This window comes from Mauremys mutica, chromosome 7 (genome assembly GCF_020497125.1).
Source record: "Mauremys mutica isolate MM-2020 ecotype Southern chromosome 7, ASM2049712v1, whole genome shotgun sequence".
Taxonomy (NCBI): Eukaryota; Metazoa; Chordata; order Testudines; family Geoemydidae; genus Mauremys; species Mauremys mutica.
The window spans coordinates 36,703,430-36,726,197 of NC_059078.1; the positions used below are offsets into that span (position 1 = coordinate 36,703,430).

A 22,768-nucleotide genomic window follows, 5' to 3' on the forward strand; every position below is an offset into this window, starting at 1 on the left:
TAAATAAGTCACTGCTCAGAATAGGGAATGAGATGCTGATCCAGGCAAAGGCACTGGAAGTTTAGATGTCTAGTTAATATTCTGTAGAGCAGGGTTTCTCAAACGTTTGTACTAGTGGCCCCTTTCACATAGCAGGCCTGTGAGTGCGACCCCCCTTTTAAATTAAAAACACTTTTTAATATATTTAACACCATTATAGATGCTGGAGGCAAAGCAGGGTTTGGGGTGGAGGCTGACACTTCACAACCCCCTGAGGGGTCCTGACCCCCAGATTGAGAACTCCTGTGTAGAGAGAGGAGGTGGGTGAGGTAATATCTTTAATTGGACCAATTGCTGTTGGTGAAAGAGACAAGCTTTTGAGCTACACAGAGCTCTTCTTCAGGTCTAGCATGCTGTAGGCTAATTTTTTTTTAATGGGTGTATTAATGTATTTAAAATTTAACAACAACTTGTCTTAAGGCCCTGAATAAATATATTGGGGTATTTTTAACACCACAGAGGGACAATACATGGAGCATTTTATGGTGGTTTTTACTTTGCTTAAGATTTAATTTGTGATTATATTAAATAGTCCTGTTTGAAGATTGCTATTGAATTCTTATAGTAGAATCTGTGTTGTGATTGATGAGTAAGGTTAGCCACCCATTTAAAATAAGTGACTGCTGTTACAATGTGGCGATTTGTATTTCTGCGGTGCCTCTTCATCTGGATATTTCAAAGAATTTCACTAAAAATAATAAATTAAGCTTTGTGGCATAGGCAAGTATAACTCTACATATTTTACAGAATGATAAAGTGAGACCAGAGATGCTGTGGCTGGTTTGACAGGTGATGCTGTGGTCTGAACTCCGATTGTGCCCCTTGTCTGGCTAGCCATGCCTGCAAAACCTAAGTATTCCCAACAGTGTGGAGTTCACATAGGTTTTGCAGGGAAGGAGAGAATGATTTAGCATAGGTGCAACCCCCTTTTTTCTGACAGATTTGGGGCCTTTTTAGTGGCGGTATTGCTATTTGCATCCATTCCATAGCAAAATTCAGAACAGTCTTCCCTTTAAGTAGTACCCTTGTAGATGGACTATAGTCAAGTCTGTCCTGTGAGCCAACATGCAAGCCCTCTGGCAGAATAAGTCAGAGCTCCCTGCAGATCTTAATATTTTACATTTGAGATTGATTCAATGAGTTACTTTTTTGTAGGGCTGTCAATTAATTGCAGTTAACTCACAATTAACTCAAAAAAATTAATTGCGATGTAAAAAATTAATCTCAGTTTTAATCACACTGTTAAACAATAGAATACCAATTGAAATTTATTAAATATTTTGGATGTTTTTCTACATTTTCATAAATACTGTATTCTGTGTTGTAACTGAAATCAAAGTGTATTATTTTTTATTATAAATATTTGCACTGTAAAAATGATAAACAAAAATAATATTTTTCAATTCAGTTCATACAAGTACTGTAGTGCAATCTCTTTGTCATGAAAATACACCTTACAAATGTAGAATTTTTTTGTTACATAATTGCACTCAAAAACAAAATACTGTAAAACTTCAGAGCCTACAAGTCCACTCAGTCCTGCTTCTTGTTCAACCAATTGCTAAGACAAACAAGTTTGATTACATTTACGGAAGATAATGCTGCCCTCCCCTTATTTACAAGGTCACCAGAAAGTGAGAATAGGCTTTTGCATGGCACTTTTGTAGCTGGCATTGCAAGGTATTTACATGCCAGATATGCTAAACATTCATATGCCCCTTCATGCTTTGGCCACCATTCCAGAGGACATGCTTCCATGCCGATGATGCCCATTAAAAAATGTGTTAATTAAATTTGTGACTGAACTCCTTGGGGGAGAATTGTATGTCCCCTGCTCTGTTTTACCTGCATTCTGCCATATATTTCATGTTATAGCACTCTCGGATGATGACCCAGTATGTGTTGTTCATTTTAAGAACACTTTCACTACAGATTTCACAAAACACAAAGAAGGTACCAATGTGAGATTTTTAAAGACTGCTATAGCACTCGACCCAAGGTTTAAGAATCTGAAGTACCTTCCAAAATCTGAGAGGGATGAGGTGTGGAGCATGCTTTCAGAAGTCTTAAAAGAGCAACACTCTGATGCAGAAACTATGGAACCCAAACCACCAAAAAAAAAAAAAAAAAAAACCAAACAAACAAACCACACACAACAAAAATCAACCTTCTGCTGTGGCATCTGACTCAGATAATGAAAATGAACATGCATCGGTCCACACTGCTTTGGATTATTATCGAGCAGAACCCGTCATCAGCATGGACGCGTGTCCCCTGGAATGGCTGAAGCATGAAGGGACATATGAATCTTTAGCACATGTGGCACATGAATATCTTGCAACGCCGGGAACAACAGTGCCATGAGAACACCTGTTCTCACTTTCAGGTGATGTAAACAAGTGGGCATCATTATCTCCTGCAAATGTAAACAAACTTGTTTGTCTAAGCAATTGGCTGAACAGGAAGTAGGACTGAGTGAACTTGCAGGTTCTAAAATTTCACAAAACTGCATTCAAAAATAAAACAATGTATATAATTCTACATTTGCAAGTTCAACTTTCATGATAAAGAGATTGCACTACAGTCCTTGTATTAGATGAATTGAAAAATACTATTTATTTTGTTTTTTACAGTGCAAATATTTGTAATAAAAATAAATACAAAGTGAGCACTGTACACTTTGTATTCTGTGTTGTAATTCAAATCAATATATTTGTAAATGTAGAAAACACCCAAAAATATTTAAATAAATGTTATTCTATTATTAACAGCGTGATTAATTGTGATTCCTTTTTTTAATCGCTTGACAGCCCTACTTTTTAGCCTCTTGGCTACAATCAAGTGTCGTATCAGTTAGATATCTGATATGTTCACGATTGTGCCCTGCACTGGTCCTGTGCGAGAAGGGTCAGGTGAGAAGAAGAATCTGTTTTTTTCCCCCATTTCTAATTTCTGTGACTGGGGGGGCTGTTTTTCTTGATTTTATACATTATTTTGGGATTTCCCCCAATCTATATTTGTGATAATGCTGAAATAAATGGTGAAAGAAAGGTGACAATTGACTTAAAATGAGGAGTGGTAGTGCCCTCCAATATACTCTCCTTGTTGCTCTGTTGATCTGACCCTTCATGGTATACTAGGATCCAGATGTTAAGAATTATGCATGTGCATAATATTTGCTTGCAATTACCAGAGTTATCCATACAGTCATAGTATTTGTGGGGCCAAAGGGCCAGGTGGATCTTTAATTGAGCATGTATATATGCAGTTATGTGCCCACATAATTCTAGAAATCTGGGCCAGGATGACGGAAGCACTGGCACATACTTATTATTACATTCATTTGTAAAGCATTCGCCACCTCTGCTAGGTATAAGTGCTTGCCCATGTACCAGCTTATGCTTGGAGTTTACTTAGGACTTCTAGATCAAAATTTCATCTTTGATCTCATATTTGCAAATAATCATTCAAAAGGTTTCAGCTTTCAAATTTTCAGCAGCTGAGTTGGAACACACTATGGAAGGATAAAACCATCATCTCTCAAGATTTTTTATATACACCTCTACCCCGATATAACGCTGTCCTCTGGAGCCAAAAAAAAAAAATCTTACTGTGTTATAGGTGAAACCGCGTTAGATCAAACTTGCTTTGATCCACCGGAGTGCGCAGCCCTGCCCACGCCAGAGCGCTGCTTTACCGTGTTATATCCAAATTCATGTTATATCGGGTTGCGTTATATCGGGGAATATATATATATATATATATATATACCAAATATATATGAAATTTTCCCAGTGTAATACCAGTTAGTGTATAGACATTATTATTTATCCTTTGGTGAGCGCTGACAATGTACTCCAGTGATGCACATAACAAGGATGGAGAAACAGGGAATTTACAGTTTATACTAGTTATACACCATATAGTCAAAACAATTTCATATATACAAGCTATTGTATGATGAATGACAAACCTTCGGGCAATTAATTTCAAGAAAGATGTTTTTGTTTCTTAAATATAGAGCAATGCACAGTGGCTGACAGACTGTCATCAAAAATCTCAGCAGAATAAGTGAACTTTGAAAACACATCTTTCTCAAGGACACCTATAAACCCTGGCATGGCATCACACATGTTAACTTTCAGAAATTAACGTGTGTGTGTTAAAAAACTGAAACTGTAAAAATTGGAGAGTGAATCAGGCACTCACGTTAATTTTGTTTTAAAATTGTCCCACTCCCTTGTCTGCATATTGTCTACTTAAACTCTAAAGGGAAGAGATCTTATCTTCATACACCTCTGTAAAATGTGTCTATCTCACTGCTGAAAATATACAGATAATAATTAAGCCTCAAAACACTGAGGCAAGTACCAAATTTACATGCTTTACCTAAGGCACAGAAAGGTGAAGTGATTTACCCAACATCATGCAGTGAGTCACCAGTAGAGCAGAAGATAGAATTCCAGTGTCCTAACTCAGCCTCCTGCTCAACACTGCCTCCCATAATGAGACGCCATTCCATATTTATCATTTTCCCTATGTATTTTACTGTATATACAAAACTTTTCCAAACATCGCTGGGCCTAATAAACAAGAAGGCAGGTAGCAGATAACTTAGAATATGACAAGGACAAGACTGTACCATTATTACTGCTGTTAGTTCATCCCATAAGTTTTCTTCTGCGATAGAAGAAGCTTAAGAGACATACAATATTAATTCCAAAGTTATACATAAAACGCATATGATCACCTCTTTGTTAGAAAGGATTTGGGAAAACAAGATGTTTGGCATAAAATCTGTACTTCTAGCTCTAGCACAGTACAATATGAAGTCTTTCTAAATGCCACACGGTCTATATTTACTGAGGTCACTGGACATCCGTTTCCTGCATGTTCTGTTAACACTTTATCATACATCATGGGCAGTGCATACCCCCAGTTTGAGGAAGCTAGCCCCCCCTTCCGCCCGAGGCCCTGCCCCCACTCTGCCCCTTCAACTCCCCCACTCTCGCCAACCATTAGCAGAGCCCCAAATCAAAGCTGGCCTGCCGGGACCCAGAGCAGTCCGGAGGAGGCCCGGCCGGCTGATGCTGAAGCCTAAGCCTAGGCTTCCCAGAGGAGCTCTGAGCCTTGCCACAGCCCAGCCCCAGGGCTGCAGCAGTTACCAGAGGTTTGGGGAGGCTTAGCCTCCCCCAGCCTCCAGTAGCCACCGCCCATGTCATACATAGACAAACTATACTAAGCAGTGTCCTTTATATATAGCTAGTATTCATAGCCTGCCTTCTGGCTGCACTATCAGCTTCTTCCTATTGTATTATTTGGTGCTTATGTAATGCTAATTTTATATCATTTGATTCACAGGATACAGACATATTGGATAAGTCTCCAATGTGAAGGAGAACTTTTCTCTACAGATCCTGTTAAACAAAAGTATTGAATGAATAAGACATTTTTTAAAGTTCTGACATGATTTTGCCTGCAAGGTACATTTTCTCCAAAGTCTAACAGCCCTATATAGTACTACTGAGTGACAATCCACCACAGCTATAGGACCATTATATTGTTATTTTGGAACTTTGAATAACAAAGCAGTCGGTGCTGACTACTTGTCCTGCAGCATGTACCTAATCTAAAATAAAAGATTGGTCTACTTCTCTGAAACTCAGAACAATTGTTTCTATAAGTGACCTTACTGCGTGTGCATCTAGATCAAAAACAAGCCCATTCCTAGCTAACGTGGTTACAATTAGCAATCCATCAGCAGTACTGGCAGTCAAATCAAAGTCTTCTCTTAAATTCAAACATCACTTCTGTTTAACAAATTTCAAAGGCAACATTTTAAATGTTTTTAATTTTCAAATGCTGTCACAACACTAGGAGCAGACACGCCACTCAACTCCAGCTGTCACATATGGCCTTGTTTATTATATGGATTCATCATACAAATATTCCACTGGTGCTACTGACAGTGGGAGCCTGGTGTAGACAAAGTGCTTACATTTTTAACACCTGTGATAAAGTTCCTCCTCTACCTTGGTGGGTCCTGTGCTTATTGGCAGATTTTGCTAGCCTCAGAGATCTTCCTGTGTTGGATCAAGAGTTGGGAGGTTTTGGGGGGGAACCCAGGCCTGCCCTCTACCCCAGGTTCCAGCCCAGGGCCCTGTGGACTGCAGCTGTCTATAGTGCCTCCTGTAACAGCTGCATGACAGCTACAACTCCCTGGGCTACTTCCCCATGGCCTCCTCCAAACACCTTCTTTTTCCTCACCACAGGACCTTCCTCCTGACCTCTGTTAACACTTGTACTCCTCAGTCCTCCAGCAGCACATCCTCTCACTCCCAGCTCCTTACACACACCTCACTAACTGGAGTGAGAGCCTTTTTATACCAGGTATCCTGATTAGCCTTAATTAATTCTAGTAACTTCCCAATTGGCTACAGGTCTCCTAATTAGCCTGCCTGCCTTAATTAGTTCTAGAAAGTTCCTGAGTGTTCTGGAATAGTCCCTGTTACCTTACCCAGGGAAAAGGGACCTGCTTAACCTGGAACTAATGTATCTACCTTCGACCACTCTCTTGTAGCCATCTGGCCTGACCCTGTCATACACCATATTATCAGACCCGCTCTGAGCCATTTAGAATGTGGTATTAAAAATGCTAGCAGGTACAGAAGACTTGTGTGCACTATGCGTGAATCCTAGCCCCACTGAAGTCAAGGACAATAATCCCACTGAATTTAATGGGGCTAATATAGCCTTCCCAACATTGCTAACACTGGTGGAGCTGCATTGCAACAGTGGACATTTTTTACCAACGTCCTTGGTAAACAAGGCTTAAGCGTGTGCAAATAAATGTCTTCATTTTAAAGGTAAATAGATTCTATAAGCAAATGCAAAGCTTCCTTTTTCAAAAAGTGGAAGCCCAATAAAACAGGGGCTGAAGTGAGCTGCAGTAGTGTAGTCAAGAGTAAATTGAGTTTTCCTCTTTTCATTTGGGGAATAAGGAGTTTAGTTTAGATAATTTATTTCTTTTTTTACCACTACCCCACTGGGGGAGCTGCAGATTTTTTTGGTCTAGCTGCTCTTACAACATTTTCAAAGACTGCACGATTTACTGAAGGACCTTCATCATGCAAAAACAACTGCTTTCCAAGAGATGAGAAAGGAAACAATGTAATGGCCAAGGCACTTACGTTCATATACAATATCTACTTTGTGTCACAGATATAACTTAGGTGAACTGAAACCATTCTGACCTACTTGTTTCCCTATAACAGTGCAAAATGACAAGCCACAGATTTATCATGCCATTTAATGGTCCTCCATTCTTTTAAAACAGAAGAACAACAGATGGGCAGTGAGCAGTTCAACAAAGGCTCAAATGTCTTCCAAAGGTGTTTTAGTGCCTGTATTCTAGCAAGAGATATGACCAAAAAACTCAGTAGCAACTCAACTGGGAACTCCAGGTGTTGCAGTAAAATTTATACTGACATGTTTATAGTCTGGTAAAGATTCTGTCAATCTTTAAATCAATTCTCTCCAGTTTGGAAATTTTTTACAATTTAAAATAGCTAGACCAAACCAAGTGTAATTGTTTCAGCATCTACTCCAAGACCTTTATGCCTTAGTTCAATTGATGTGTCTAGATAGGAGATGTGGATTTACATAATACCTACTAAAATCTCAAAAGTGTTTATGGTTTGTATTTTATCCCCTAATACTGTATGACAGAGAATATTTTGTTGAACTTAATGAATATAATAGGATTAAAAAAGAGGTAGGTTTAGATAGAGTTTCATATTTACATACTATGCCATTAAACAAAGTGATGGGGTTCCCCCGAGACCTCTTTCACTCCGTTCCCAAGGAACTCAGTTTGACTGCAGTCTCCTCATCCAGATTCCTTTATCTGGCATACAGCAAAGCTATAATGAGTTGATCAGACTCAAGCATAGGGGATGAGCATAAAGCGTACCACACATCCAGTGTTACACAACAAATCTCTTCTTTTACACACATTTACATTGCATTTACTATACATTGAATTACACATTTTGGGACTTGCTTGATTACTTTATAGGAACCAATCCCTGTACAGCATGCTCTGTCCACACACTGTCCATGTATGACCTACTCAGTACCTCATCTTTACATTCCTTACATTTATCTTGCCCATTGTAAATGATTCCCTGAGTGTTGCCTCTTATCTTAGCTAGTACAGATATTCTGTTTCCAGGCTGCTGATCCATTTACCTCCCTAATCCTGTCTCCCAAGAAATGAGGTCTCAGCCATGTCCAATTACTTTTGTCAAGCCAGGCCTACACAAAGAAAGCATACTCATTAAGGATGGAAGAGACTTATTAAATCAGCTAGTCATTCCTCTTGCCAATCAAGAATAAGATAGGTTGCAAATTATGTGAGCTAAAAATGTATCATGTCAAGTTTTATAAGCAGGGGAAAAAAACCTAGGAGAGAAAATACTCCTTAAGACAAGGTATGAGAATACACTGAGCCTTAACAAACCAGAAATGAACTGATGAAAACCAGGAAGAAGGTTTTACAGTCCCCAGTGGTTGCATAATTACAAAACAAATTACTGTTTTCAATAATAAACACACAACAGAGAGAACATTAGTGGGTAGAGCTCAGTCCCTGGGAAAATAGGGCCTGACCATGTGGGTCTGCACCTCCATTTGACATTTTTTAGGGGTCTGCAAATGAAGAAAGGTTGAAAACTATTGCCTTACAGCATCAAGGCCAAAGGGAGCTCTTCAGCAACACAGTATTGCATGTTATCAATGTACAGACTTTTATCATATGAATAATCAGAAATCTGATTTATATTAAAGAGGACAGGACAATGGGCCCCTTTGTTTCTCTTGGAGATTCACAGCAGATGGAATTAAGTAACCATTCCCATTCAGCGTGAACTAAGGAGAGTCACTCCATTCAGCAAATACTATCTCTTACTCATGCGATGAATCCCAATGAAGTCAATGGGACTACTAACATGCAGAGGCTGCAATAAACAGTTTTTTACCATTTGAATAATAAGAAATTAATGTTAACAGCTTCATGTTTGAGCAAACATTAAATTTTTAAGGAGAACATACTCCCCTCAGATATACATCTTCTGGAAATTTCACAGCTTTAGAAAATACTGTAGAACTTCAGAGTTATGAACACCAGAGTTATGAACTGACCGGTCAATCACACACCTCGCAATCAGGCAGCAGAGACAAAGAAAAAGAAAAAAAAGACAAATAATGTACAGTACTGTGTTAAACGTAAACAACTAAAAAAAAAGGAAAGTTTAAAAAAAGATTGACAAGGTAAGGAAACTGTTTCTGTGCTTGTTTCATTTAAATTAAGATGGTTAAAAGCAGCACTTGTCTTTTGCATGGTAAAATTTCAAAGCTGTATTAAGCCAATTTTCAGTTATAAACTTTTGAAAGAACAACCATAATGTTTTGTTTAGAGTTACGAACAACTTCCACTCCTAAGGTGTTCCTAACTCTGAGGTTTTTACCGTACATGGATTTAAGCCAGTTTAAATTGTGGAGTAAATAGACATACTTTTATGTTACATCTGACAATTTCTTACAAGGCACATACTTATGCCACAAACATATCACATCTACCGAGAGGTGCAAAAATACAGGAGCAAAACCAAAACCAAGCAAATTATGGCCCTGAATTCTGCAAGGTACTTAAGCATATGCCAAACTTTAAGCATGAGAGTATTCCCAAGAATTTCAGTGGAACTACACACATGCTTAAAATTAGCCACATGCTTAAGTACCTTGTTGAACCGGGACCTATCATATTTTAGGGTGTTTTGCCAACTTTAGGCTTGCAGTTTTACGAAACTGGAAACAAATGCTCAGCCAAACTCAGACTCAAGAAAATACAACCAAAATGGCAATGAAGGCATTAAGGTTAACTTATTCTGAACTTTTAACAAAAACATTGTTGAAATATCACAGTGGCATCTGGTTGTGCTGTTACAACAATGCATTTCCATTATAAACCCCTATTTTTCATGGCTGTATACAACTCAACTGAAAAAAGTGTTCCAGGCTGAAACGGAACAGAAATGTTTTGAGACCAAGAGCTGTTTTCTTTAAATAAAACCTTCAAAACATATCAGAATACAAAGAAGTTGATATTTACCAGCCTCTAATGTCTTTATTTTACACTCTCCTAAAAATAGCTAGTTTAAAATTAGATTCTGTAGACATATTTAAAGTAATATACAGTTATGTGACAGATATATAAAGTGCAGCTACTTCTAATTACTATTCACAATAATCTTTATTATGTGATATGTAACACAAAACTGAGCACTGTTAATTTGCTTTCACAAGATAATGTACACTCTTTGAATGGTGCCAAGTATCAGAGGGGTAGCCATGTTAGTCTGGGGGGAGAAGCAGGACGTGGCAGCACACTGAGGGGAGGAGGTGGAGCAGAGGTGGGGTGGGGCAAGGAGCTGCTGGTGGGTACAGAGCACCCACCAATTTTTCCCCATGGGTGCTCAAGCCCCGGAGCACCCACGGAGTCAGCGCCTATGCCATCATGTGCCAGCAATGCCCCTCTGCCATGTACATTGGCCAAACCAGACAGCCTCTATGTAAAAGAATAAATGGACACAAATCAGACATCAGGGATGGTAACATACAAAAGCCAGTAGGAGAACACTTCAATCTCCCTGGACATTCAATAACAGATTTAAAAGTAGCCATCCTTCAACAAAAAAACTTCAAATATAGACTTCAAAGAGAAACTGCAGAGCTACAATTCATTTGCAAACTTAATACCATTAATTTGGGCTTGATTAGGGACTGGGAATGGCTGGCTCACTACAAAATCAGTTTTCCCTCTCTTGGTATTGACACCTCCTCATCAATTAGTGGGAGTGGACCACATCCACCCTGACTGAATTGGCCCTGTCAACATTGGTTCTCCACTTGCAAGGCAACTCCCTTCTCTTCATGTGCCAGTATATTTATGCCTGTATCTGTAATTTTCACTCCATGCATCTGAAGAAGTGGGGTTTTTACCCACAAAGCTTATGCCCAAATACATCTGTTAGTCTTTAAGGTGCCACTGGACTCCTCATTGTTTTTGTACACTCTTTGAGCCTCTGTTGTATCGGTATTATCAATAGTTCAAACATTTAACTTTGGATTTAGGGCCTGATGCAGTGTTCATTGAAATCAGTGGAAAGACATCCACTGATTTCAGCAGACATTGGGTCATACCCATAATCCTTCAATCTTCTCAGGAAAATGCATCACTGCAATCACTTTACAACAGTGTCATCTTTGGGAAATGTTACTTGAAGAAGGATTTTGACTTGAGAACTTAAGGCTTAGCACCTAAGTCAAGACTAAAGCTCTCAGTAATTTCTACTGGAGTAGAATCAATGAAAAAAACAACTGGGCTTCTACTCTCCTCTTTGCTATTTAGGATGAATAAGGAAGGCTTGATGGATTGTGTCCCCCTCCATCTTTCCCCAAAACAAAAAATATTTTTCTGCTTCTTTTTTAAATTAGAAATTCAGGATATGTCCTCCCTGAAGGACTGTACAACAAGCTGTCACAAGAATCAAGAGACAAAGTTGAACAACTGAGAAGGGAAGAGATTTTTTTTTTAATCAGGCTGTTTAAAATTCCATTGTTTGTTTCAGTGGTAGTCAATATCTGCTGGGCTTTGAGGTTTCTTTAATTTTGTTTTTTGTGCTTAAGTTATTGCTAGGGTCTCCAAACAATGGGTCATCTTACAAACCAGAATGCTGAGCATGTAATCCTTACTGATGCCAGGGCCGTCCCACAGGAGTTTTGCTTGAGTGCAGTCTACAGAAAGGGGTTCTAGGGTTACTAAGAGCATAAACCCAAGCACATATATTTTACTTTTTGCTTAGACTGACATGTATTTGAAGCTGAGTTGTTGTTTGATTAATTCTGTTAACCACAACAACGCTCTCCTGTCTTGGGAGCTGTTACTAGTTGAGAGAATAAATTATAAACAGGGAAACTCAGTGTAGTGGATATTTGACAATAGCAAAAGCAGCACTAGTTAGAGAGAAAATAATAAAATGCAAACATGAAGCCACATGTGAAAATATTTAGAGTGAGAAACTTGATTCAAAACATGATCTGACAATCACTCCCCAGCTACACAAAGTAAATTGTAAAGTCCGTCGAACAAACCCCATCTCTCATTCTGTGTACTCTTCAAGGGGCATAAACAAGACAGCCACGCACACAAAACAGTATAGCATAGTCATGGGAAAGTGTTGGAGCACCAGGAGGGAGTTCAGTGTAATTCAGATTTTTCCTGCCCGTCCAGCTCCCCTAGACACCCCCTATCTGCTCCATCTCCCCCATACACCCTCCCGATCCCCCCCCCGCTCCATCTTTCCCATGCACCTCCCGATCCCTTCGTCTGTCCATCTCCCCCCACGCACCCCGCAATCTGCTCCGCCCCCCACCCCCCCGATCTGTTCATACACCCTTCCCCGCACCCTCCTCTATCTTCCCCACCCCCTGCTCCGCTCCCTGTCCCTTCCTGCATGGCGTGGGGGAAGCGGAGCCCGAGCGCAAAGGGCAGCAGCGTCCCTTAGCCCCGGGGCCTGTGCACATCTCCGCGCACGTGCTCCCGGGGGCGGCGCGTCCGGGGGCCGGACACCGGCCCTGCTCTGACCCCGCGCTGGGCTTGCGGGAGCGGAGCTGCCTGCAGGGCTCCGGACACTCCAGTGCGCCAGCAGGGGCAGCATGGTGGTGGGGTGAGATGGATCCCCCCGACGCTTGGGACCCCTACAGCCGGCCGGCCCGCCGGACCCAGTGGCTGGTCAGCGCCCTGGCGTATCACTACGGGCTGGACCGGGGCGTGGAGAACGAGATCATCGTGCTGGCCACGGGCTTGGACCAGTACTTGCAGGAGATCTTCCACCACCTGGACTGCGAGGCGGAAGGCAGGATCCCCGGCGAGGACTTCCGCACCCTCTGCCAGGTGCTGGGGCTGGCGGACCCGGAGGAGGCGGCGGCCGACCCGGAGGAGTGCGCCGGCCTGTGCGAGGACCTGGCCCCGGAGCTGAGCTTCCGCCAGTTCCACGCCAAGCTCTGCGGCTACTTCAGCACCAAGGCCGGCTGCGCGCAGCAGCAGCGCCCGGCGGTGGGCAGGCTGCCGCTGGGCAAGGAGAGCGAGCACATCGAGACCCAGATCCGGCTGCGCAGCCCGCTGCGGCGGCGCCGGGCCAGGGCGGGCCAGGGGGCTGCTGCCGTCAAAAGCGGCGGCCCCCGAGGGGCTTCTCCTCCCCCGGCCGCCCCCGGGCTGGCCCCGCACGCCAGGCGGCCGGGCCCCTGCTCCAGGGAGTGCTACGAGGAGATCGTGGCTCTGGAGCAGGCTGAAGACCGGATCGTGAAGCTGGAGGAAGAGAACGGCAGCCTGCGGGAGCTGGTGGAGGACATGCGGGCAGCGCTGCAGAGCAGCGACGCCAGGTGCCTCGCTCTGCAGGTGAGCGGGGAAGGGCGGGGGCCGCTGCACACTCGGGGGCTCTGGCCAGACCCCGCTCCGGGGACTCAGCCTGCGGCCAGAGCGAACCCAACCGTGGGAAACTGACACATGGAATTAGTCCTAGGCAGCAAAAGCTGCAGAGCTCCCTGTAAAGGCAGGGTGACAGGTCCCACTGTTCCCAAGCACTGCCACGCCTACACCCTGGCACGCTGGCACTCCAGAGCCCTGCCCGCCTTCTTCCTACCAGCAGAAGTTTGGGAGCCGCTGTTCTGATTTCAGGGGCACTTTGCGGTGTAAAGCAGGGCAGACTTGGGCTCCAGGTCTGACATTCGGCAGGGAAAGTATGTATTCACTCGCTGCATTTGTCTAGCAGTGGTCGTGCTGCTCTGCTCCCGAGTGTGAGAGAAAGAGCTAAAAGAAGGGAATGAAATGCACCATGTTAAACTCTGTGCTCGCCCCACTAGATCTATGAAACATTTCCCAGGAAATCTAATCAGGTTATTGTTGGGTAACTGGATTATAAAAAGATTGGAGGATTATTGCTACTACGTTTGGGGAGAGATTTAATTAACGGATAAATGGAGTGCATCCATTTCTATCAGTACTGCTGGACAGGGGAGAGAGGCTTCCATTTTTGGTGTCACGGTAACTGTGCATTAAATGTTGGTTTAAATGTAACCTAAAGCACAACACTACTTTTGTTAACTGAAAGTAAAGTTCACTGGAGCTAGTAGTGGTTAAAGGAGCTCATTAAAGTTTGTGTTCAGAGCAAACATTTTGTTAATTAGTTTGTGACCTATTTGCATTCACCTCAGTCTTGGGTGAAGGGGGGTCTGTCTACATCCAAATGCTTGTCATGACAAGCCATAGCAATGGACGTTGGTGTTTGGGTCATTCAAACTCACATTGATTATACAGTGCAACAAGCTGCTGGAGCATATTTTAAAAAGTTAGACCACTAAAAGCCCATTGAAATATATGTGGGTGAAAGTGCAAAGGAGGGTGGGAGAATTTATATCCTTCCAGGCCTGGCTGGGGCTACTTGTTTATGCTGGAAAAGATTTTTGACCTTTCAGTCAGTTTATTTCATGGGCCATCAAGGCTTTCATACTTTTTCGGTGTTAATGTTATATGTAAATTAAAGATGAAGATGCTGTGATTTTCAAAAAATGAACATCTGACCTATTAATGATGTTTACCTGAATGTTTACCTGAATGATTCAGAGAGTTATGTTCCATCTAGTTCCAGATTACTGAATATAAATAGTTCTGTTTCTAAACAAATGCCAACTTGGATACTTGTCATTATTTCTTCCTGGGTATTGTGTGTTTGTGTTGTTGCTGTTTTTTGTTTAAGACGACCAGTTTGGTTATGTACAGTTTTCAAGAGGAAATGTTTTGTTGCAGTATTACTATTTATTAATGAGACACTATAAGCTAGTGCATTATAGGGTTTTTAAACAAATATATTGACTGTCCTCCGGAAATGTGTATTTTGATCTTACTCTTTTCTTATATGTGGCTTTGGTTTGTCAGTGTTTTATCAGTAATGGTTGTGATAATGTTTGGATTTTTACCTGTGAGAACAATAAGTAGGCAGTTCATTGAGCAAGAAATGTTTTGAGACGCACAGATAACCTCTGAGTTCATAGTTAGGCCCCACTCCTACAGTTGAACTGGTGAGCAGACCCTTGCACCCGTGCAGAGCCCCACTGACTTTGGGGCCTCAATGCCCAGTCCTTGCTCAGGCAGAACTTCCATTGATTCCAATTAGTAAAGAGTACAGGATTTTAATTGCAGGCATTGCTTGATTGCTCTAGGGAGACAAAGAACGCTGTCTGGCATGAAGGAGTAGTATAGAAAGGGTGAGGCCCTGGAAGCTTGACTTCTCCACTTTTTTTGGTGTGACTAGTTAACTTGAGTTAATAAATATACTTACATTCAGATAATGCTTATATATGTTTGAAGTTCTAATTTGACATTAACTATTAAATCTTCACACCAGCCCAGTGAAGTAGTACTCTCTCTGGTTTACAAATAGGAAAATTGAGACAAAACGGCGAAGTTATTGGCCCAGGGCCACAGAGTGAATCACTGGAAGAACTAGGATTAAAACTCAGGACACCTACTGATTACCAGCTTCAGGGGCGGCTCTAGGATTTGCGCCGCCCCAAGCAGGGCGTCACGCCGCGGGGGGCGCTCTGGCGGTCGCCGGTCCCGCGGCTCCCGTGGACCTCCTGCAGACGTGCCTGCGGAGGGTCCGCTGGTCCCGCGGCTCCGGTGGACCTCCCGCAGGCATGCCTGTGGATGCTCCACTGGAGCCGCGGGACCAGCGGACCCTCCGCAGGCACGTCTGCGGGAGGTCCACTGGAGCCGCTTGCCGCCCTCCCGCGGGACGCTGCCCCAAGCGCGCGCTTGGCGCGCTGGGGTCTGGAGCCGGCCCTGACCAGCTTCATGCTAATTTGTATAGCCCACATGCCTAAAAAAAGTAATGTTATGCTTCTCAAAACGCTAGTTGCACCCCTGAGAACTGACTGAAACAATGGGGAGACATAAAAGCAGCAAAGAGTCTTGTGGCACCTTATAGACTAACAGACGTTTTGGAGCATGAGCTTTCGTGGGTGAATACCCACTTCGTCGGATGCATGGGGAGACATGACATTAAAACATATGTGAGCATGTAAAACATTTGAGACAAAGTTTGCTGTACCTTTAATGAGTCAACTTTTCTACAGAAATTATGTATTTTGAAAATAATTGTATTAACCCATGGATTGTGCCCAGAACTTTGTATAGGCCAAAGGCAGATTCCTAATTAAGGGTAGTTTTACTACACATGAAGAAAATATGTCAAAAAAATCTGCCCATTTTCAGCTTTGGTTAAAATGGTAAGTTATTTTCAAATAAATTAATCTGTGTTCCTCTTTATGCTCCTGTTGATTGTAGGTAGGACTGTGGAAAAGCCATGCTAATCATAAGAAAGATGGGACCTGTTTTATAGGTAATAGGAGACAGTTAACTCCCAAACACTCCCAGCCCACCAAGTGCCTTCAGAGTGTCCTAAAGGAGGTGGAACTAATCCGGAATTCCAGGGATGGACAAATTGAAGAAGCAATTAGGGTCAATCAAGAACTGCAAAAAGAACTGAGGAGTTCCCAGGAAGCTATAGTCACCCTGGAAGACTGCAACCGTAATCTGAAGAGGGAACAGGCAGAAATGAGGAAGAAAGTGGAAGAAGCTAGACACGCAGTCCTTAACAGTCTTGGCAAAGTGAAGGAGTTAGAAGCAAAAGCCAATAAAGTGCCACATTTACAGATATACATCCAGCAGCTAGAATCAGAACTACAGTACTATAGGTAAGTCTGATACCATTCAGAATAAATCTATCAAATCACATTTAAACATAGCTGGTCTGGAAAATAAATGCTTATGTTAATGAATCTACTAAGATATTTTCTAAAGTGTGGTTGGAGAGGAATTAGGAGCTACCTACTCATTTTCTTAGAAAGGGTCCCTTGCAGAGCTCCATGCCTTCACGGAGTTTGGCCTGAGAAAGAATTACTGGTTTTGGTCTACAATGAGGTGGGAATAATCTACCCACCAATGAAAGTTAGAGTAGTAACATCTCAAGATAAATCTAAAAAGCCATTGTTTACTCAATCCTTTATATATTACATTTTCCATTGCTAAGGTGTTTTTTTTTTACTATAACTAATTTGAATTGGATTAGTTCCTGTTACTTAAACTAGATACACATAAAAATAGTAACTGAAGAGATGATGTTCCATCACTCAGTCTAATAGTATGCCTACATTACCTGCCGGATTGGTGGGTAGTGATCGATCTATTGGGGATCGATTTATCGCTTCTAGTGTAGACGCGATAAAATCAATCCCCGATAGCTCTGCTGTCGACTCCGGAACTCCACCGCAGCGAGAGGCGGAAGCGGAGTCGACGGGGGAGCGACAGCGGTTGACTCGCCGCCGTCCTCACGGCCAGGTAAATCAACCTAAGATACGCCGACTTCAGCTACGCTATTTGCGTAGCTGAAGTTGCGTATCTTAGGTCGACTCCCCCCCTAGTGTAGACCTAGCCTAAACCTACACCTGGACAAGCAGCTCAGAAGTGCCATACATAAGGCCAGATTCTGGCCTACAATGTTAAACTGTGGCGTAATTTATGTCTATCATTTTTCATTGATATAATGTATTGTACTTAATTAGCTAGCAAGCTCATTCAAAACAAAACAGATGATGGGTAATGATTCCATGCCTTGTACCCACTATATAGCCTTCCACTGATGGTAAGACAAATGGAAGTCAAAAGCAAGAAAAGATTAACAAGCAGTTAAAGTTGTGGCTTACAGTTCTTAGTATACCAGGTGGCCCACTTCACAGTTTTATTACTAGTAGGAACAATTTTTAATTTAATACCTACTGCACGCCAAGTGAGCACCAATAAGTATGACAATATTCTTGTGAGACCATGTATCAGTTTTCATACATAGATCACAAAGTCTTTTCAAAGGTATTATTAGCCCTATTTTACATATGAGGAAACTGAGGCATAGAGAAGTTAAGTCACGTACCTAAAGTCACACAGTAATTTAGTGGCAATCTGAAACAGAACCTAGGCCTAACTCCTAGCCTTGTGCTTTAACCACTAGGACAACAGCCTGGATAACTATATCTCCAAGACAGAAAAATGTGCACAAATTTAATTAGTGCCTAATCCTGCTCAGACAAAACTTTCATTGAACTCACTGATGCTTATTTAAGTTGCTGGGAATTTTGCATGAGCCAGGGCTAGATTCATAGACTTAATCACAGAATATCAGGATTGGAAGGGACCTCAAGAGGTCATGTAGTCTAACTGCCTGCTCAAAGCAGGACCAATCCTCAGACAGATTTTTACTCCAGTTCCCTAAATGGCCCCCCTTGAGGTTTGAACTCACAACCCTGGGTTTAGCAGGCCAATGCTCAAACCACTGAGCTATCCCCCACAATGGTCACATTTAGACTGACCTATAATAAAAAGGTAACTTATATGCAAATTGACTGACAATTTTTTCCCTGATTCTTTACTTAAAACTGGTATTTTAATATTTTGACTATTCAGAACAGCTTTTCTCTTTTTAATCTGATATTTCCTGTTTCCTTATAGTAAGAATTCATACGGAGCTATTTGTGGTGTTACAGCTATTGTACTGTATTTATAGGATGGGGGAAGTATCTAAAAATAATCACTCTATCCAGTGTCTTTCTATAAGCATTGTGTATGTTGATATCTTTGGGTTTGCAGAAAATAAATGCATTTCATTAAATGGCTGTACCATTTTAAAATACCGTCAAGGGCATGTAACTTCCAAGACAGCTACTCACAGGGATTTGCTGGCAATGGGTTTAGAACACAGCTGGGAGAAATTTTTTGACCAAAGTTTTTTTCAGTGAAAACCACAGATTTGGTCACACTCAAACATTTCAAGAATTCATGTCAGTTTTGCTAAACTATTTTGGTAAAAAAAAATCATTTTGATATTTTCAAAAAAATGTCATTCAAAAATGACTTTGCTTGGATTTCTTTAATTTTATTTTTTAACATTTGTATAAAGTTAAACAAATGCTTGAAATCAAAATAAAACATTTAATGAAACATTTTTTTAAATTTTTTTATTTGCAAAAAATTTCAAAAAAATTAAGTTTTGGTTTTTACCCAAACAATTTTTTAAAATCTTTTTGAATTTCCAGTAAATTGAAAAATCTGTTATTTACCCAGCTCTAGTCCTGTATAAGCCATACAGCCTTCTTTCGACTGCCTGAAATAGAAAGTCTCCGCCGGCCAACACAGTGAGGGCTCAGTTCCAAAGTTTGATGGATCATGAAAGCACATTTTTGAGAAGAGGGTATTGAGCTAGTTAAAGATGAATAAGAAACATCAGCCCAAACTTGCAGTGAGCGCTCTTGCAGGCCATAGCAACATAAAGATCCATGGTTTAAAAATGCATATTATATGTGATTTGATATACAATCCTCAGATATTTTATTTTTGAAATAGTTTGAAGTGAGTATACGGCTCAGGAATGGTGCCTGCCCTGACTTACTGGGAGCCAGTCTTTTTAGCCACAGAACACATTCCATATGGGACAAATGCAGGCTTCCCCCACGGATCCATCAACACACCTCAGCTCTGCATTAGTGACATCACCATGAGGAGTAATTCTTTCTCCTTGTCCTCAGCTGAAACTGCCAACAACAGAGCCAGTTAATGTCAATTGTGATAGAGACTCACGGGGATGAATGCCCCTTTCAGTTACATAGGCATCCCACTGACTTCACTGGGTTGCACCTGTGTAACTGATAGTGAACAGGGGCCAGATTCTGCTAAGAGCCATATGCTCCACTCTGCCTATGCAGCACAGAAGCCCAAATCCTTTGAAGGTGGGTCAGATGGGGTGCAGGGAGCCCATGTGGAAGAGAAAGACAGTTATGGAGTATGGTCCCTTCATACTATATCCACCTATCTCTCCTCTGCAGCCACAGCAATGGATACCATGTGACCTGCAGGAGAATTGGTCAAAGCATGGAGTCAGGGGAATAGCTACTGTATGCTCCTCTTAAAGTCAGTTGGAAGCTATAATACTTAAAGCATTGTAGGTTACAGCTGCTATGAGCCTCTAATTCCATGCATCTCTGTTCATTTTCTGTACCACGATGGGATTGTGAGCATATTAGAGGGATCCAGATACAGCAAGAATGAATTCTGCAGGGCAGGAGCAAAGAGAGGCACAGAGGCAGAATCTATTGTGCTAGAAAAGGCTGATGATCCGTAGGTTTGTTTTCTGAGGATCCCAACCTATCTAGCTTTGTGTGGTCACTTCCCCTCCCAGATCCACTCTGCTGAAAGTCCCATTCCTTCCAGAGGGGGTGGTACAGAGACCTCCACTAAGCTGCAAGTCACACACAGTTCCCATGCTCACCTTTCCTGCTTTTAAAGTCACAAAGGGGAGAATTTGATTCAGTCATCAAATAGCCATCACATTGCAATAGATCAGGGGTAGGCAACCTATGGCACAGGTGCCAAAGGCAGTATGCAAGCTGATTTTCAGTGGCACTCACACTGCCCGGGTCCTGGCCACCGGACCGTGGGGCTCTACATTTTAATTTAATTTTAAATGAAGCTTCTTAAAACATGTTAAAAACCTTATTTACTTTCCATACAAATATAGTTTAGTTATATATTATAGACTTATAGAAAGAGACCTTCTAAAAACGTTAAAATGTATTACTGGCACACGAAACCTTAAATTAGAGTGAATAAATGAAGACTTGGCACAGCACTTCTGAAAGGCTGCCGACCTCTGCAATAGATTTTGGTCACTATCAGTCAGATCTGCATTCAAACAGTGACCTAAAGTTATGGGCCCTGGTTCAGGAAAGAATGTAAGCATGTACTTACATCTATTTCTATTCAGAAAATCACTTGCACTTAAATACTTTTCTGAATAAGGATAGTCTCCTGATTTGGGGCCTAAGAGCAGTTGCCTGTGGTACCCACTAATGCATATTCCTGCAAACAGTCATGCAGAATATTGATACCTGTATGCCTAGTAAATCTTTGCACCATCAAGATGAAGACTGTAGTGACTTCAATAGGAGTTAAACATGTGCTTAAGTGCTTTCCTGAATAGGGATGATTTTCTGAATTAGGGTGTGAAAGCTTCACAATCCATTATTAGGTCCCCAAACCTTCCTGCTACAAAATACTCTTATAGTTACTGTATTGATAAATTTTGCTTAATGCTGCTACTTGTCTGAGCTCTTAACTCTTTCTATAATGGGTGGGTTTGTTCAATACTCTCCTTTCTTTGAGATTTACTTCTCTCCAGCATAAGAAATTCAGTAAGGCTAAATTAATGTATACTATTTTTTTTTTAAATACCTGCCATTTTAAGATAAATTTGTTATTGTAAAGGTAAATTTGTAGAAAACACTTATTGAAAAGCATGAATCAAAGTTCATTTCAAGGGTACGAGTGTATATTTATCTCAATAGGATTTGTGTGTCTTGTTGCCTGGCATTAAACAGAGTGTGCCATTCACATTGTTATATATTGGAAATAGTTGAGAAGTTATCATAGTCCCACAAATTCGCTGATGTTTGGTTCTGAAAATAACAGCTGGTCTAACAGATTTTTCTGTTAGATTTCACCATTGATGAATTTATGATGATGAGGTGGTAGCACTGGTTATACTTAAGACTTCCCAACACTTTCCATAATAAGACTCTGTTTTAGTTGCTTATAATTTTGCCAGACTTTAATCTTTTGAGCTGAAATTTTCCATACTGGGTGGTTGCCTCCAGATCAGTGGTCTCCAACCTTTTTACGCCCAGGATCACTTTTTGAATTTAAGGGCAACACAGGATCTACCCTGTTCCTTCCCCAAGGCCTGGCCCCTTCCCCAAAGCCCCGCCCTGTCGACTCCATCTCCCCCTCTCATCATCCCATCGCTCACTCTCCCCCACCCTCACTCACTTTCACCAGGCTGGGGTTCGGGAGGGGGTGTGGGCTCTGGGCTGCAGCTGAGGGGTTTGCAGTGTAGGAGGGGGCTCTGGGCTGAACCTGGGGCAGGGGTGCAGGAGGGGGTGAGGGGTGCAAGCTCTGGGAGAGAGTTTGGGTGCAGGAGAGGGCTCTGGGCTGGGGCAAAGTGTTGGGGTGCAGGAGGGGGTGTGGGGTCTGGGAGGGAGTTTGGGTGCAGGAGGGGGCTCTGGGATCAGGCAGAGTGTTGGGGTACAGGAGGAGGTTTGGGGTGCTAGCCCTGGGAAGGGGCTCAGGGCAGGGGCTTGGGGTGCAGGAGGGGGTTCCAGGTGCAGAGGGAGTATGGGGTGCTGGCTCTGGGAGGGGGCTCAGGGTTGAGGGTCAGGGTATGGCCTCCCGCTAGGCTGCACTTACCGCAGGTGGCTCCCGGTCAGTGGGGCAGTGAGGCTAAGGCAGGCTCCCTGCCTGCTCCAGCCCCATGCCTCTCCTAGAAGGGGACAACATGCCCCTGCAGCCCCTGGCGGGGATGGACAGGGGATATGTGGCTCTGTGCGCTGCCCCTCTCTGCAGGCACCACCCCTGCAGCTCCCATTGGCCAGAGTTCCCCGTTTCCGGCTAATGGAAGCTGCAGGAGTGGTGCTTGCAGGCAGGAGCAGTGTGAGGAGACCTCTGGCC

General features: G+C 42.3%; 1 protein-coding gene across 1 annotated transcript in view; it reads left to right on the forward strand.

The window, feature by feature from the left end:
* The first annotated feature begins 12,832 nt into the window (after window positions 1-12,832).
* Window positions 12,833-22,768, forward strand: part of EFCC1 (EF-hand and coiled-coil domain containing 1) — a 91,112-nt gene continuing 81,176 nt past the window's right edge. The window contains exons 1-2 of the mRNA XM_045025055.1: window positions 12,833-13,558; window positions 16,505-16,914. Of these exons, the coding sequence (XP_044880990.1) occupies window positions 12,833-13,558; window positions 16,505-16,914 (1,136 nt within the window). The remainder of the gene's footprint in view (window positions 13,559-16,504; window positions 16,915-22,768) is intronic.